The sequence below is a fragment of the Panthera onca genome, chromosome E2 (assembly GCF_046562875.1).
Source record: "Panthera onca isolate mPanOnc1 chromosome E2, mPanOnc1 haplotype 2, whole genome shotgun sequence".
Taxonomy (NCBI): domain Eukaryota; kingdom Metazoa; phylum Chordata; class Mammalia; order Carnivora; family Felidae; genus Panthera; species Panthera onca.
In genome coordinates, this window is record NC_138353.1 from 12542553 (window position 1) to 12559403 (window position 16851).

A 16851-nucleotide genomic window follows, 5' to 3' on the forward strand; every position below is an offset into this window, starting at 1 on the left:
GGGGGGGGGGGGGGGGGGCAGGATGGAAAATTCCAAGCTTCCCATCTCATCATGGCTTGCTTGCTCTATCCCAGGAACCAACTCTCACCTAGGAGCCATCCAGAAACCCACCCAGAGTCACCTCATTAAAACAAAAGACATTCTGGGGCGCCTGGGTAGCTCAGTCGGTGAAGCATCCGACTTTGGTTCAGGTCACGCTATCACGGTCGGTGGGTTCGAGCCCCGCTTCGGGCTCTGTGCTGACAGCTCAGAGCTTTGGATTTTGTCTCCCTCTCTCTGCCCCTCCCCCACTCACACTCTGTGTCTCTCAAAAATAAATAAACATTAAAAAAATTGGAAAAAAAAAAAAAAGACATTCCTATCGCCCAGGAAATTACAAGGCTTTCGGGAGCTCTGTGTCAGGAGCCAGGGGCAAAGACCATATATATACATATATTCGTATTATCTCACAGAATGATATCGAGTAAACAATTAACATCCAGTCTGCACCATCCCAACATTTCCAAAAATTTACAATGAGACCCAGTGAAAGGTTTTCTAGGAGCTTCTGGGGAAAAGTATTTCCCCACTCTGCTGAAGAAGCTTAAACCTCTTCTCCCCCTCTTTCTCTCTTCCCCTCCCCTCAGTCTCTATCAGTCTGGCTCTCTCCATCTCCATCTGTCTTGCTTTTTTCTCTCTCCAGATGAGAAGGAAAGGTGTGGTGGCCAGTCATCTTGCAACATGAGGGGAGCCACTTACCCTTAGGACAGAGAGACAGACGGGCCATGCTGAAGCCAGCTGTACCTGAGACTTTTTTCTATGTGGCCCAGTTCTGTTTCTCTGAAGCCACTTGGGTCGGATTTGCTGTCACCTGAATGAAAACCCCAATGGATAAAGTACCCTGGTGTCCACCACTCTCCTGATATCCTTGGAAGGGAAAAATGGCGGGGCCCAAAGAAGAGAGACGAGAACCAAACCAACATCTACTGGGGTGTCCTTCAGCTGAAGCAGGAGACGTTGGTTGGAGCCATGGGCAAGGGGACCTTTCTCGGGGCAAAGACAACGGTTAGCGACCTACCTCCCAACCCAGATTCCCACCTCCAGGTCAGACATCTCTCTTCCACCCGTCCTCAGACAGAGAATGCGAGGCCTCTTCCCCCAGTTTATAGAAAGGTGAACTGAGAATGGAAAAGGAGAGGGGTTGCTTAGAAGTGTGATCCTGGGGACGCAGAGGTTGATGGGAGTCCGGGTCCCGAAGACAGAGAGGATGCTGGGAGCTGGACACCGAGGCCAGAAAGGGTATCTGGAGCTGAAGTCCCCTGGTGGGCCTGAATGTAGAACACTCCGGTAGCGATGGAGGTAAAGAGCAAGGGTTTTCAAAGTTGGGATGTCTCCGTTTGTCTGACTGTCAAACGGGCCCGGGAGAGGTCGCGGTCTCCTACCTTCTGTTTCTCACTCTTCCCGGGTTCTAAGGGTGATAAGCTTGCACCGGGTCTACAAGGTCCCACAGAAGTGGGCTCAGGGAGACCACTCCCCAGGAGGGAGAAGGGACCCGAATGTGGAGGGGTGAGTCAGCAACAATGATGGGAGAGAAGTGGGAAGCGCGCGTGGAAAGTCGGGGACGCAAAAGAGACTGGGGCAGGAAGAGCGGGGGAAGCAGGGGTGGGGAAGCTAGACGCTAGGGGTGGGACGCATCCACAGGAGCCTCTCCCTCTCTGGGGCTCAGGACTTAGGCTTCCTTCCAGTTGGTTCCCTTTCGGGGGGCCCCTTTCAGGAGAGTGATGCATGATGTGGAAACACTGAATTCCTGGGTCTGGACGGTAGGAAGGGTGGGGCCTGACCCCCGCCCCGCCCAGCCCTGCCTGGGAGATCCAGGACCTGCCCAGACACCCCTCTGCCGCCCTCCCGGAGCTCGGGGTGGCTAAGGTCACAATCATGTCATGTGACACCTTCACCTGCACTCACTTGTCCACAGAACACCTCTCACACTCACCTTTCCCACAGAACACTCCTCCCTCCCTCGATGCTCACACCCTCGCGCAACACTCCCCTCCACACACACCCAAGCCTTCACACACACCACTCACCTCCTTCCCCTCACGCGACACCCGCACCCTCGCACACCCTTCCACCAACACACTCACACTCACCCCTTCACACAGCACCCGCAACCTCTGCCCTCACGCAGCACCCTCCCGTTCTCCCGCATCCCCTGCACGCCCCCGCCCGCAACTGCCCCGCTCTTGGGGGGCCCGCACCCCCACCGTCCCCCCACCCCCACGGTCTCTCGGTCCCCTGGGTCTCCCACCCCCTACCCCCAGTCCCGGCCTGGGCCCCGCCCCGGCCCCGGCCCCGCCCCCGGGCGGGCAGGGGGCGGGGCTCGGGGGCGGGGCGGGCGGCGCGGGCGGTGCAGGTGCCGGGCCGGGAGCGAGCGGCGGCGGCGGCGGCGGCGGCGGCGGCGGCGGCGGCGGCACCATGGGCCGGGCCCGGCGCTTCCAGTGGCCGCTGCTGCTGCTGTGGGCGGCCGCGGCGGGGCCAGGTAGGGTCGGGGGCCGGGGTCGGCCGGCCGGGCCGGGGCGGGGGGCGCGCTGCGGTGACAGCCCGGCTGCCGCGGGGCCGCAGAGGCCGAACAATGCGCGCGGGGCCGGGCCGGGCCCCCTCCCCGGGACAAAGCGCAGCGCGGGCCGGGAGCCGGGAGCTGAGAGCCGCGAGCGGGGGGAGGGGGACGCGGGCCCCGGCCGCTGTGCCGCAGCCCCCCCCCCCCACACACACCCCGCACAGGCCCGGATCCCGGCGGGGACAAAGGGACCGAGACCACCATTACCCCCCCCCCACCACCCCTTCCGCAAGCCCGCCTTCTCTGGGCCGGTCCCGCTGTCCTTCTGTGCGGTCTCTGCGTCCCTCTGTCCGCCTGTCTGTGAGTCCCTCAGTCTCTCTCCTTGTCCCCCTACCCTTGTCCTCTGTCCCTCGGTCTGGAAGTCCTGTCCCCCCGTCTGTCCCCCTTTCTCCTTGCCGCCCTGTCCCCCACCTCTCCATCCTGTCTTTGTCCCCCACCTCTGTCCCTTGGTCTCTGCCCCTTTTTACTGGGTCACTCTGTCCCCCCATCATCTTCTCTATCCTCCTTCTCTGTCCCTCTATATTTCTGCTGTCCCTCTCTGCCCCCATTCTCCCTCTCTGTCCCTGTCTCACTGTCACCCTTGTTTCTCTGTCCCTTTCCCTCTGTCCCCCATCTGTCCCATCCCCTTGTCTCTATCCCCTATCTTTCCTGCCCGTTTCTCTAGCCCCCTCTGTCACCTCTCTTCTTCATTCCCCCCACTATCCATCCCCGCCTCTCTGTCCCAGTGTCCCCCTGTCCCCCATCTCTCTGCTCCCCCCTTTACCCTTACAACCTCCCTGACCCCATTCTTAATACCTGCACCCCTTCATCCCTCTGTGCCCTGGAGAGGAATTGAGTCAGACAGGGCATCCTGAAGGGCCTTGGAGGGAAGTGTGTGTGTGTGTGTGTGTGTGTGTGTGTGTGCATGTGTGCGTGTTGGGAAGTGTGTGAGGAACCTTGGCATGTGGGCACACACGTGGATTCAGCAAATGCCTCGCAAATGCTGCCCCCCCATTCACACACCCAGACCATAACTTACAGAGAAGCCCCCCTCCAGGACATCTAGGGAGCCATCCACATAGCCACATCACACACTGTGAAAAGCCGGACACCTCCACGATAGGGTGACCCTGAGGCTGGGGACAAGGTCAGGAAACGTCACCTACACACTCACACTCTCACACTGCGTGTGCCTCAAACCTGCCACAGGTCACCCCCTCCCCAGCGGGTGAGGCCGCTCTTAGGAGGAATGGATGGCTGGGAGGTGGCTGGGCAGAAGTGGAGGGCAGGATGCTACGGAGAGATTTGGGAGAGGTGTGTAGCCAGATGGCACAGGGCTGGGGGCCAGGGTTTATTTACATCCTGCCTCCTGCCATTTGCCCCAGCAGCCGACCTCAAGCCCCCTCCTCTCTCTGGGCCTCAGTTCCCCTTTCTGTAAAGTGTTGAACCCAGTGACCTGAAAGGGAACTCCAGCTCGGACCTCCCAAGGGGTTTCTGGCAAGCTGGGTGCGGTTACGCATCCCACACCACAGGGTTTGGGGCACAGCCTCCCTCTCCTCAGGACAAGGCCAGAGGGGCAAAGCTGACCTCTCACGCTGCACCTTGCTTTCTTCTAAAGTCTTCTGCCATTGCTTGGAACTTTTACCATTTCCTTCTTTCTTTGCAGCAGACAAGCCACAATCCCCCCGCCCTCCTCCCCATGAGCGCTTTGGTACCTTAGCTACATGCCCTCCAGTTTTATTATTCTGTCTTCTTTTAGGCTCCTGAACCAGGTTCATAGAATCCTAGAACCAATGAATCCAGTAAACAAAGAACCTGAGGGTGTTTGAAAACACTGGCGTCTTTAGGACTCCAGAATCCCCAAGTCTTTAGAATCTTGCCACCTTGCAAATTCTAGAACCTTGACAGCGTTAGGATTCTAGCCTCTTGACAGCTTTAAAATTCTGAGATCTTGACCTCCGGGAGATCCTGAGTCTTGACACCTCTGACATCTGGAATCTTGACAGCTTAGAATCATGGGATGGATTCTCTCAGAATCAGAACCTAAGATGACGGCTTGCCCAGTTCAAGAGTCTTTTCTCCGGCGCTCCTGGGAGGTAGCTCTAGAGGCTTGTTTCTTGTTTCATGTTCAAATCACTGCTTCCTGGGACCTGCATCCTACTTCTCTAAACTTTCGCTAAATTAAATGGCATGGGGCGTTAAAAGTTGGGAGACAGCTGGGTGTCACGGGGAGCACTCTGGACTGGGAGCTGAGGAACCAGCCTCTCTGGTGTGATTTTATATCAGTCTCTGCCCTTCTCTGAGCCTCACTTTCCCCCTTCTGTACAGCGTGGGCTAGGGGGCTGGGGTACCTGGTATCAGAGGGCCCTGTCTGCTTTCCTTTTCACTGGATATTTCTGAATGACCTTGGCCGCCAGATTTCAGGCGTTGCTCACGGTCCCTCCATCATCTTCCTCTCAGTCACCCCTTTCCTCTCTCACTTTGGCCAGCCAGCACGAAGGAAGATGGGGGTCCCTTTGTGCCCTTCCAAAACCGAATTCTCTTTCCTGGCTCACACATCTGCCAAGAATACCAGAGAAGGAGGAGGAGATTGATGCCAAAGGGAAGAAGGGCCCAGGGTGGGCAGGCGAGAGGAAGCGAGAGAGAGAGAGAGATGCGTTGCCTGACCAGATGCACGCAGGCAGAACCAGAGATCCACAGGCCGGGAATTGGATAGAGCAGAGAGGGGCAGAGGGAACGGATATCCAGATACAGAGAAAAGACAGAGCGACCGTTTAGAGTTAGGGGGCTTTGTAGAGGGGGAGTTGGTTGTTGCCCAAATGTTTTCCTCCCCAGTGACTCACTTTTCCCTGCTAGAGTTCTGACAGGTCACTCTGAGAGCAGGGGGACCTTGCCCCCAATATGAGTCACCCCAGGGTGCAGGCCTTGGGTGGTTTCTGTCACTGACCCCCACCCACCCATGAGCTGGATGCCTGAGTCTCCAGAGCGGGGGGTCAGGTTCAGCAATGGATTCCAAGACCTTAGACACAGCAGGGTTGGGGCCCGGGGTGGGTTAATGTCGTGCGAGCCTGGCCTGTCCCCGTCTTGGGGAACACAAAGGCAGCTTTCTCTCTCTGGGTGGGGGAGGTGGGGGGGGGATGCTTGGAGACAGTCAGACTCGCCAGCGCCCAATGGCCTGTGGCACCAAGACCCAAGCACCCACTGGTTCCTGCCAGTGCAGACCCCAGGCCCATAGTCCTCCGAGAACCAGGCACTAAGGCTCCTCTGCAGTAACTCAGTGGGGCAAGAGGGCAGCGACAGAGCCTGGGCTCTCCTGGGAGGGGGTGACTAGAGGGTACTGGGGGTGGAGGGTAGGACAGTGAGGGCTCAGTGCAGGCCTGCACCCTTCCTGAAGCAGGAATTCCCCCATGACCCCACGCCCAGGGGAAACCTCCCACCCCCTGGCTGGGCCTGAGGCCCAGAATCTAGGGAGTTCTGAATATCCCAGGAACGTGGGGGCCATAGGGGGCACTTTGTGTGTGAGGCTGCTGACTCACCCCTACGCCCCCACCTGATGCTTGGTCCCCAGATAGGAGGGGGACGGAAGGCTGGGGGAAGGCAGGACTGTGATTCTGAGGGTTGAGGACTGTAGACCTGCAGTCAAGTTTCCAGGAGAGAAGGGGGCTGGGGGCCAGGACTCCTGGGTCTGAGGGAGGAGGGGCCAGGGTTTTAGACTCTGGGATCTGAGGTAGAAGGCTAAGTGTCTCAGAGGGAGGAGGGGGCTGGGGGCTTGGACTCCTGGGTCTAAGGGGAGAAGAGGGCTGGGGCTCCATACTCCTAGGTCGTGTGGGAGGAATGGAGGTACAGACTACTGAGTCCTGGGAGAGGAAGGGACCGGGGGTCCCACTGCAGGTTTCCGAGGGAGGAGGGGCTGGGACCCTGACGCCTAGGTCCTGCGAATACAGGCGCCTTCACAAGGCTGAGCTGGGGAAGAATTGATGCTTTGTGCGAGGATGTTCGGACTCCGCCATTGATGGGGGGCTGAGGGGGGGTTCATTCAGGACGAAGGGATGTACCACCTCCCTAGGGGAGGAAGTGGGGGAAGGAGGCATGAAGCCATGAGCCCCCTGGGGAGCGGATACGGAGGGGGTGGCTGTGACCTTCCCGGAACCGTGACCTTGAGACTCCCTTGGGTATTCGCTGACTCAGGACCCAGGAAGTGCTCCCCCCACCCTGTCTAGTCTCCGTGGAAACATCCACCAGCTGTGTACTCTGGACCCCTGGCTCCTGGGTCCTGAAGGAGGAGGGGGCTGGAAGCCCAGACTCCTGGGTTTGAAGGGGGAGAAGGCTGGGGCTCAGGACTTCTGGGGATGAAGGAGGAGGAGGCTGAGAACCCAGACTCCTGGATCCTGATTGGAGGAGGGGGCTAGGAGTCTGGACTCCTGGATCCTGGGAAAAGAGGCAGTTGGGAGCTGGACTTCTGGGTCTAAGGGAGGAGAGGGCTGGATTCTGGGTCTCTACCTATCACCTGCTCAGCCACTCTTTCCCAAGCCCTCCCCAGTCCCTTTTTCCAGGCACCATCCCCATGACGACTCCAGGCTGTCAACACCGTTTAAAGGGCCAGTGCCCAAGTCCCAAAAGCTTAGCCCTCTCGGACTAACAAGTCCCGCCTCACCACCCCCCAACTCCCCAACCCTGAAACAAAAGCTCCTGGGACATTAATATTCCAGGCACAGACACTGTTGGTTACTGACTCCTCAGGAGGGGGAGGGAACAAGACAAAAGCCCCCCACCCTCACCCCATGTGCACCCTCAAGCAGACAGCAGAGGAATAATTTGCACGGTAGGGGCGGGGGCAGATGCAGAGGTCCTGATGGCTCCCAGGAGATGTTGAGTTTCTGCCACTGACTTGGCCTGGGACCCCTGAGCCTCATTCTCCACATCTGTAAAATGGGGGGCTAGCACTGGGTTAGCCCTGAGGTCCAGGATCAATGGCTAGGCTTCAGGATGTTTTTGTTTTGTTTTGTTTTGCTTTGCTTTGCTTTGTTTTGTTTTTTAAGCACCAGGATGTGCAGGCAGGCCAGTTTTCATGTGCACGGGCATGTTTCCGGAGTTGTAATAACAGTAGCTTTGCAGGAAGGACTCCCTGAGCTTTGGGCACTGGGCTGATCCCTAGGAGACAAGGCACTGGCATCATCCCCATTTTACAGACAGGGCATCTGAGGCTCAGAAAAGTCATGCCGCTTGCCCAAGGTCACAAAGATGGCCAGTGGTCCAGCTGGGATCAACCCAGGTGTCCACCATGAGGATAATGATGCCACAGAGTCGTCGTGAGGTTGAAATGAAATCGTGCCCAGCACACGCTATTCATCTGTCAATCTCCCAGACACTTATCTAGCTTCAGGGACACTGCTAGGGAGGAGGGATACAGCAGTGAAACCGATGGATTACATTCCTGCTTGCATGGGGTGTGTATTCTGGTGGCAGGGGACAAACACAGTAAATGAGTAAGCACATTACCAAGATAATTTCAGTGACATTTCTGTAGAGGAAATAAAACCAGTGGGGACAGAACAGAAAGTGTTCTGGAGGTAAGGGGACGTGTGAGGTGTGAGGGAGGGCTCCCTGAGGAGGTGTGGATGTGAGCAGAGACCTGAATGACAACAGGAGGCAGTGAAGAACATTCCAGGCAGAGGGGAGAGCAAGTGCAAGGGCCATGGGGTGGAAACGAGTTCAGTGAATTTGAGGAAGATCAAGGCCAATGCACCTGGAGGAAAGGGAGTAGCAGGAGGGTGGTTGGAACTGTGGTCAGAGAGGTCCAGGCCACATACCACCTTCAAGGTCCAGGGAAGGAATATAGATTTTACTTTATTTCCTAAGTGTCATGGGCAGCCTTCCAGGGTTTTTTTTGTTTGTCTTTTGTTTTTGTTTGTTGAGAGAGAGAGGGTGCAGGTGAGTGAGGGGCAGAGAGAGAGAGAGAGGGAGAGAGAGAGAATCCCAGGAGGGGCAGAGAGAGAGAGAAGCGGAGCTCACCCTACGCAGGGCTCGTGTTCACCCGATACGGGGCTCGAACTCACGAACCATGAGATCATGACCTGAGCTGAAGTCAGATGCTTAACAACTGAGCCATCCAGGCACCAGCCTTCAGAGGGTTTCAAGCAGAGAGGTGACTTGATCTGATTTACCTTCTGGAAAACTCCATCTGGCTGCTATGTGGAGAATGGCCTGAGGGGAGGCAGGCATAGAAGCTGGGAGACCCCTGAGTAGCTCTTAAAGGTCAAGGGAAGAGACCGTGTCATTGGACTAGGGTGGCGGTAAAAAAGATGAACTGATCTGGGATATGTTTTAGAGGTAGATGGATAGATCTTGCTGATGGAATGGATGTTAGAGAGAGGGAAAGGTTTTTGGCTTGAGCAACTGGGTGGATGGTCGTGATATTTACCGAGATTGAAAAAGACATGGGGAGGAAAAAATATGTGGGGCCAGGATTGAACATGTTGATATTCCAAGAAGTGCCAAATCAACCCATAAGAGTGGCTTAAGTGCACAAAGCATTGTATTCAAACCTAAGAGAAGTCCAGAAGTAGGCATCCAGGGCTTTGGAGGCAGCTCCACATCATCACCAGAGACTCAGGTACCTTCCAGCTCTTAGTTCCACCATCTTTCGTGCCCTTGTCCTCTTGGTCAAGTGGCTGCCAGAACTCCAGGCATCACATCCCAGTTCCAGGCAGCATAAAGGCAACCTGGAAGAAAAAGGACTTGTCCCTTTTCTTTAGGAAGTCCTCCTGAAATTACCATATGAATTACCAGGGAAGTCACTTATCCTTATATCGAGTTTGTACAAAACTTGTTATCACATGGCCTCATTTAGCTGCAAGGGAGTCTGGGAATATCTTTTTCTGCTGGACATAGGGCAACCATAAATATAATCAGGGTTCTTTTACTAAGAAGAATTATGGATGCTGGATTATGGATGCTGGGTAGAAAGCTAGCTGTCTCTGCCTCCATTCTCCAGAATTAATCTTTTCTACCCCTCAGCATCCAAATTGGGTTACTGAGCCCTCTTACAGGGAATATAACACTTTGATGGTCAATTACAGTGATTTGCATCTACCTCCCTGTAAATCTTGAAGGCCTTCCAGGGCAGGGACCTCATCTGACTCATCTCTGGGCACCCAGCCCCTAAGCACCTACCTACTGCTCAGGAAATACTCGAATGAATGGGACAGAATGCAAGAGACACGAAGCCAGAGTTAGCCCACATTTAAAGGTAAATAACCAGATCTGATCATGGCACTTTCCTGCTTCAAAACCTCCACTGGCCTTCAGGGTAAAAGCTAATCTCCAGGCTTGGCCTTTGTGGCCCTCCACTAGCACATCCCACACCCCCTCCCCAGGGCTGCACAATTTCACCCAGACAACCAGGAGGTGGATGTGGATGCAAAATGTGGCATCAGAGAGCTCTGCATGCAGATCCTGGCCCTTCCACTGCCACTCTGAGACCTTGAGCAAGTCATTTTCTCTCTCTGGACCAACTTTCTCACCCATGAAATGGGAATTTTAAAAAGCTGGGGATTGGGGTACCTGGGTGGCTCAGTCGGTTAAGCGTCCGACTTCAGCTCAGGTCATGATCTCATAGTTTGAGAGTGCGAGCCCCACATGGGGCTCTGTGCAGACAGCTCGGAGCCTGGAGCCTGCTTTGGATTCTGTGTCTCCCTCTCTCCTGCCCCTCCCCTACTCACAGTTTTTCTCTCTCCGTCTCAAAAATAAAAATAAGCATTAAAAAATTTTTAAGCTGGGGATTGCTAATAGTGCCTAACTATTTGGGTACTCTGATGATTAAATGGAAGTTATATAGGTAACACCCTTAGCACAGAGCCTGGCACAGGCATAGCAAGTGCCTAATAAACAGTAGCCATTGTGGTTATTTTATTTTGAAGATGACCGTGACAATGGTGATGGTGATGGTGATGCTGATTAATCCCAGCTTCGAGCTGTACTCTAGGCTGCTGCCTCTGCTGAAAATACCCCCTTACTAATCCCCTACCTTCCTCCTCTGATGGATTAATCGGGGTAGGTTAACCGCAATAACAACAGCCCCGAAATCCCAACGGCTTAACAAAAAAGTGAATTTCTCATTCACGTTACAGTCCTGTGCAGGCAGGTCACAGCGGGCAGTCAGGGCCGTGGGCTCCTTCCAGCTTGTGATCCTGTTCTCCTACAGGCTCCTTGGGGTCCTCTCCATTCAGCCAGCGAGAACGACTGTGATTGACATGAGCCAGCCTGGAAGAGGTGTTTCTCTGTTCCACCTACATCCCACTGGCCAGAAACCAGCCACGTGGTCCCAACTAAGTACAAGGGATCTGAGGAAATGTAGTCCAATCGTGTGTCCTACCAGTTAACTTTGGTGGTGTAAGGGACCCTCCAAAATGTAGTGGCTTTAAACAACAGTCATGGTTATTTGCTCTGGGAAATAACTCTGGGAGTCAGCGATCTGGACTGAGTTGGTTGGGCAGTTCATCTCTGGGTCTCAGCTGGAGTCACTCATGTGGCTGCAGTCACTTGGGGCTGGATGGGCCAGGATGGCCTCACTCACGTGACCGGCAGTTGGTGCTGGCTACTGGCTGGATTTCTCTCTCCATGTGGTCCCTTACCCTCAGGGAAGCTAGTCCAGGTATCTTTACCTGATGGTCTCAGGGCAGCAAGAGGGCACGAATAGAAACGCTAGGCTCGAGAACCCATACAGTATCACTTTTAGGAAATGTGATCAAAACAAGTCAAAGCGAGTGGCTGGTCAAAGCAAGTCACAGGGCCTGCCCAGATCAACAGGATCAGAACGCCTGCTTTATGACAGGAGGGACAAAGTCAACTTACAGAGGGCATATACAGGGATGGGAAGAATATTGTGGCCATCACTGCAGACAAATTACAACGGGTGCCCAGGTGTGAAAGGTGGGATTTGGGGAACACATAGCAGTTTCCCACACCTGGTGAACTGCTCACTCTAAAATCTGGATCCAATGGAGCTTTCTTCCAGAACCTTCTCTGATCACCCATCTCCCTAGGCAGCCTTAGTCTCCCCTTCCTCTGGGCTCCCCGTGTGCTCTGTGCTGTCCCCATTAGAGCACATACCACTGGATCGTGACTGTAGCTTCTCTGGAGCAGCTTGTCTTTACCTCCCAGAATCCAGCCCTCGGGAAATGTTGGCTGCAAGGAACTGAATGAGAGGGGAAAGAGAGAGATTGGCGATTTGGATGGGGGAGGAACGGGGGAGAGAGAAAAGACTGAATCGCAGCCCTCAACGAGTCTCCTATCCTGTCTCTCTGTCTGCTGGTCCAGGGGCTGGACAGGAAGTACAGACAGAGAATGTGACCGTGGCTGAGGGAGGGGTGGCCGAGATAACCTGCCGTCTGCACCAGTACGATGGATCCATAGTTGTCATTCAGAACCCAGCCCGGCAGACCCTCTTCTTCAACGGCACCCGCGGTGAGTGCTGGGGTAGGAAATCCTGAGTCTTGAAGGAGAAGGACTGGGGCCTGACCCCTGTGTCCTGAAAGAGGACAGAGGGGAGAGTGTGGACTCGGGTCCTGACAGAGCATGGAGCTAGGGGCCTGGACAACTGGTCCTGTGGGCACGAGGGCCTGGATCATTCTGGGTCCCTAAGGGAGTCACAGGTGGGGGCCCCTGAGATGCACGGGTATGGCTGGATGGGGAAAAGGGGCAGAACGCAGGACTGTAAGCTTCTGGAGGAAGGGCAGGTCCGTGGAGCCAGAATTCCCTAGGTTCACTCCTTCCTGTTCCTTCTGTTTAGCCCTGAAGGATGAGCGTTTCCAGCTTGAGGAGTTCTCTCCGCGCCGCGTGCGGATCCGGCTCTCAGATGCCCGCCTGGAGGACGAGGGGGGCTATTTCTGCCAGCTCTACACGGAGGATACCCACCACCAGATTGCCACGCTCACTGTATTGGGTAACGCCTCTCCCTCCTCAAACTCATCCCCTCCTCCTTTCTCCTCCGCTTGTCCCTTATCCTGAGACCTGATTTTTAAATCTGGTTGTTTTTAACCTCCTCGACACCTGCCCCCAGGAAACACGGCCGGTCTTCCTGACCTCCAGCCTGTGTTTGACCCCTGCCACCTGGGACCCTTGATGCACCTAGTTTCTTTGAGTCCACCTCAGTGCCACCGCTGACCGCCCCCCTAACCCCTTTCTCCCTGCAGTGGCCCCAGAGAATCCCGTGGTGGAGGTCCGGGAGCAGGCGGTGGAGGGAGGCGAGGTGGAGCTCAGCTGCCTGGTTCCTCGGTCCCGCCCCGCCGCTGTCCTGCGCTGGTACCGGGACCGCAAGGAGCTGAAAGGTACTACCTGGGGTGGGGTCACCGGGGAAGTGCCGGCGAGGGGTGGGACTGAGAGGAAGCGGGTCTTGGGACCTCCTGGCTTATAAGTGCGCGGGGCTTGGAGAAGAGCGCACAGGTTTCGCTGACCCTGGCCACCCAATATGCTGCTACGGAAGGAATTGACCGAAGGGAGGGCTTGGGAGTGAAAGTGGGAGGGGCTTTGGGAAGAGGCACCTGGGGCTGCGGGCTACGTTCGGGGAGGGGCGTGGCTTGGAGGACTGGAGGCGAGGCCTGTGGCTAAGAGGCGGAGCTTGGCAAATAGCCTGCTTTGGTTTGGGCTGGGGGTGGGCGGGGCCGGAATCCTGGCCTGACCGAGTCCCGGCGGGGCCTGGCAGGAGTGAGCAGCGGCCAGGAAAATGGCAAAGTCTGGAGCGTGGCGAGCACAGTGCGGTTTCGTGTGGACCGCAAGGACGACGGCGGTATCGTCATCTGCGAGGCGCAGAACCAGGCGCTGCCCTCCGGACACAGCAAGCAGACGCAGTACGTGCTGGACGTGCAGTGTAAGTGCCCGGCGGGCCGGGACGCGAGGGGCCGGAGGGTCCCAACGCCAGCCGCTTGCCCCCGGGAGGGTTTCTAGCCCTGCGAGATGACCCAGACCACCACTCTCCCATCTCACTTCCGCCCACAGACTCCCCCACGGCCCGGATCCATGCCTCCCAAGCTGTAGTGAGGGAGGGAGACACGCTGGTGCTAACGTGTGCTGTAACAGGGAACCCCAGGTGAGCTCTTGGACCCGAGACTCCTGGGTCCTGAGGAGAAGAGACCGGGGACCTGGACACCTGTGTCTCGGGAAAGAGGGGACTGGGCGAACAGAGGGGCTGGGGCCCGGACTTCTGCGTCCTGAAGGGGGGAGGCTGTGGGGCCCTGGACTCCTGAATTCTGATAGTGGAACGGGCGGGGGACAGGACGCTAGGATTCTTGAGACTCCGGTGATGGGTGAAAGCTGTGCCCGGGACTGTTGGTTTTATTGGTTAGGATGGGGAGAGTAAGGACCCTCTTACTGGCAGATACTACATATCTAGATTACCGAGAAGTCAGAATTGGATGGTGGCTCCTGTGTCCCTAACTCTGACTATACTTCCCTCACGCCCAGGCCAAACCAGATCCGCTGGAACCGCGGGAATGAGTCTTTGCCAGAGCGCGCCGAGGCGGTCGGGGAGACGCTTACGCTGCCTGGCTTGGTATCCGCAGATAATGGCACCTACACTTGCGAGGCGTCGAACAAGCACGGCCACGCGAGGGCGCTCTATGTACTCGTGGTCTACGGTGAGGGCACGCAGCCGCAGGCCTGGGGGCGGGGCTCAAGGCGGGGGCGGGGCCTCGGAGGAGGTCTCTGCTCGTCCCGGGAGGCAGGGGGTCTTGGGAATGGGCGAGCTGGGTTGGATGGTTCAAGGCCTGCAGGGGTGTTTGAGGGGCCTGTTGCAAAGGGTGATTCTTTGGGGTCCACAGCCACCTGAATTCCGGGAGTTCTGCGACCAGACCGACCGCCTGGGTTCAGACTGGGCTCTGCGGCATCCTATTGCGCGTAACTCTGCGCCTTAGTTCCCTCATTGGTTAAGCGGAAATAAACAATAGCACCTACCTCATAGGGGTGTGAAGATTATATATGAGCTAAATATATAAAGCGGTTGGAATGGTCCCTGGCACAAAATAAGTGCTATGTGTTTAGCTCTTATGACAGTGGAGCACGAATTTTGGAAGTTGCTGGGCCCTAGCTCCGCATTTTTAAATACCTGGAGCGTTTTAGACAAGATGGGAAGGGACTTGGACCTCAGGTTCTGTGGGTCAAAGGAATCGAACGAAAAGAGATGTGCTGTTTCCGTTCTTTGGGGAGTGGTGGGGGGAGGGAGTGGGGTAGTACTGGCAAAATGATTCAAGGGCTGGTTCGGGCCAGTGTACAAACCAACACACGCGTTCTTTGTGGAAGTGGAGCATCAGGAAAGAGTGGAACCAGGACAAGGGGCCAGGCGTGGCAGTAGTTTGAGGGGCGTGACGCGTAAAAGCGCGGTTAGTTGTGTGGATTGGTTTACAAGAGCAGCAGCGATGGGGCCAGGCTGGGACTGTGCTCTGATGACCTGGTCCTGCGCCCTGTCCCTCTGGCAGACCCGGGTGCGGTGGTAGAGGCTCAGACGTCGGTGCCCTACGCCATTGTGGGCGGCATCCTGGCGCTACTGGTGTTTCTGATCATATGTGTGCTGGTGGGCATGGTCTGGTGCTCTGTACGGCAGAAGGGTGAGTGGGGGCGGGGACTGAATTCTGCAGGGGGTGTGGTTGGTTGTGGGATTCGGGAAGGGCGGGGCCCTAGAGCCCGGCTTGCAAAGAGGGAGGGCGTACAGCCCAGAGGATAAGAGGGCGGAACCTAGACCCGGGATTCGAAACCTGGCGGGACCTGAGGCCAAGATTCCGGGCTGACTTTTCGGCCTTGACTCTGAAAGGGGTGAAACACTGAAGGTGAAATTAAGGCCAAGAGTTTGAATAAAACAATTCATCTCCCTAAATTGTTGGATTCGTTGGGAGCAGAGTAAGGGGACACCACCAGGAGAACAGATAAGGGTTGGTCTTTCTTTGAACTTTTGGAGTCTTCCTAATTCTGCTTTTACCTCTTTCTCTGCCCCTGTTTTGCAATCCCCTGCACTTGATTCCCTCCCTGAATGTTCCGTTTCTCCCTCTTCCTTCGCCTGGTATGTCTTGTCTGTCTCCCCTTCCCATATATTTCTGTCCAACTCCTGGGTCCACATATATGTCACCTCTGTCTGGGGGTCTGTCACCCCTCAGGCTCCTATCTGACCCACGAGGCCAGTGGCCTGGATGAGCAGGGAGAAGCAAGAGAAGCCTTTCTCAATGGCAGCGACGGACACAAGAGGAAAGAAGAATTCTTCATCTGACCCCACCTCCACCCGGGCCTGGGCCTGGGCCTGGGCTGGGGTCCACCCCACTGCCAGCTGCAAAGACATTTACCAGAGTCTGGGATGGTGGGCTTCTCCCCCCACCACTAACACCTCAGACGCTTGGGCAGGGATGGGGGGTGTCGGATCCCAGGTCTCTGCAAGGGCCAGAAGCAAGGGCCTAGAGGCCTGGGCCCCCCAGGGGGCAGGGGCCAGAGGTCCAGACCCCCCAAGTCCAGGGAGGGCGGTAGGGATTGGGTTGGGGGAAGATAACTGGGGGAAGGCCAGGGCCCCTAGGCTGCAGAACCAGGTCTTGTGGGGAGGGGGTCAGATTCTGGGAAGGGTGGGGTGGGCAGGGAAGGGGAACACAGATTTCTTTGGGGGTCCCAGACCCCATGCCAGCCATTGTAGGAGTTCCACAGAGCTCTGGGCACCTCTTTGCAAAGCCATGTTTGCACGGTGGGGGTAAGGGTGGGGGGGGAGGGCATGGAAACAGGGATTCTGTGTCTTTGTGTCATAACTTTGATGGGGGCGGTGAGGGAGACAGCCCCAACCCTTTTCTCCAATCCCCAGGTTCCTGGGCTCCCCTTCCCCACCTCCTCCCCCCATATCTGTCCTATCCATATTTGTCTCTCTGTCCACCCACTCCTGGGGGGGCCTTCCCCATCTCTCCTCCAGGCCCTCCAGGGAGAGGGAAAGGAGTCTGGGGGGTGCGTTGGTCTCTATGGTTTTATATATAATATATTAAAAAAAAATTAAAAATCTGTATGAAAATATCAGATTGCACCCCCCTCCCCTCATTCCTGGCTTTTGCCCCCTTTTTCTTGTTTAAAAAAAAAAAAAACACACACATTTTGTACGGGGCGGGGAGGGGAACGGGGAGGGGGTTTGGCAATCCCACTAACCACCATTAAACTGAGGAGAGAACAAGTGTCTGGGGTGGCTGTGTGTCTGTCCCTCTGCCCAGAGCTGCACTATGTTGGGAGGGGAACTGAACTAAGGGAGGGAGGAGGGAGAGAAGTAA

General features: G+C 56.2%; 1 protein-coding gene across 2 annotated transcripts; it reads left to right on the top strand.

Moving 5' to 3' along the window:
* The first annotated feature begins 2378 nt into the window (after positions 1 to 2378).
* CADM4 (cell adhesion molecule 4) lies at positions 2379 to 16703 on the top strand. Of its 2 annotated transcripts, XM_060651332.3 has the most exons (9): positions 2386 to 2518; positions 11894 to 12040; positions 12366 to 12518; positions 12769 to 12903; positions 13278 to 13442; positions 13571 to 13661; positions 14036 to 14208; positions 15046 to 15174; positions 15718 to 16703. In XM_060651332.3, the coding sequence occupies exons 1-9, from the start codon at positions 2455 to 2457 to the stop codon at positions 15825 to 15827; spliced, it is 1167 nt and encodes a 388-aa protein (XP_060507315.1). In that variant the 5' UTR covers positions 2386 to 2454; the 3' UTR covers positions 15828 to 16703. The 2 variants fall into 2 exon arrangements, with proteins under 2 accessions (XP_060507316.1, XP_060507315.1); XM_060651333.3 differs by lacking the exons at positions 15046 to 15174; positions 15718 to 16703 and adding an exon at positions 14392 to 14545 and having other exon boundaries at positions 2379 to 2518.
* Positions 16704 to 16851: the final 148 nt, after the last annotated feature.

Coding starts and splice junctions, on each gene's coding strand:
- CADM4 (XM_060651332.3), top strand. CDS start 2,455: ATGGGCCGGGCCCGGCGCTTCCAGTGGCCGCTGCTGCTGCTGTGGGCG. Junction 14,209..15,045: donor CTATGTACTCGTGGTCTACG/GTGAGGGCACGC, acceptor TCCCTCTGGCAG/ACCCGGGTGCGGTGGTAGAG. Junction 15,175..15,717: donor GTGCTCTGTACGGCAGAAGG/GTGAGTGGGGGC, acceptor GTCACCCCTCAG/GCTCCTATCTGACCCACGAG.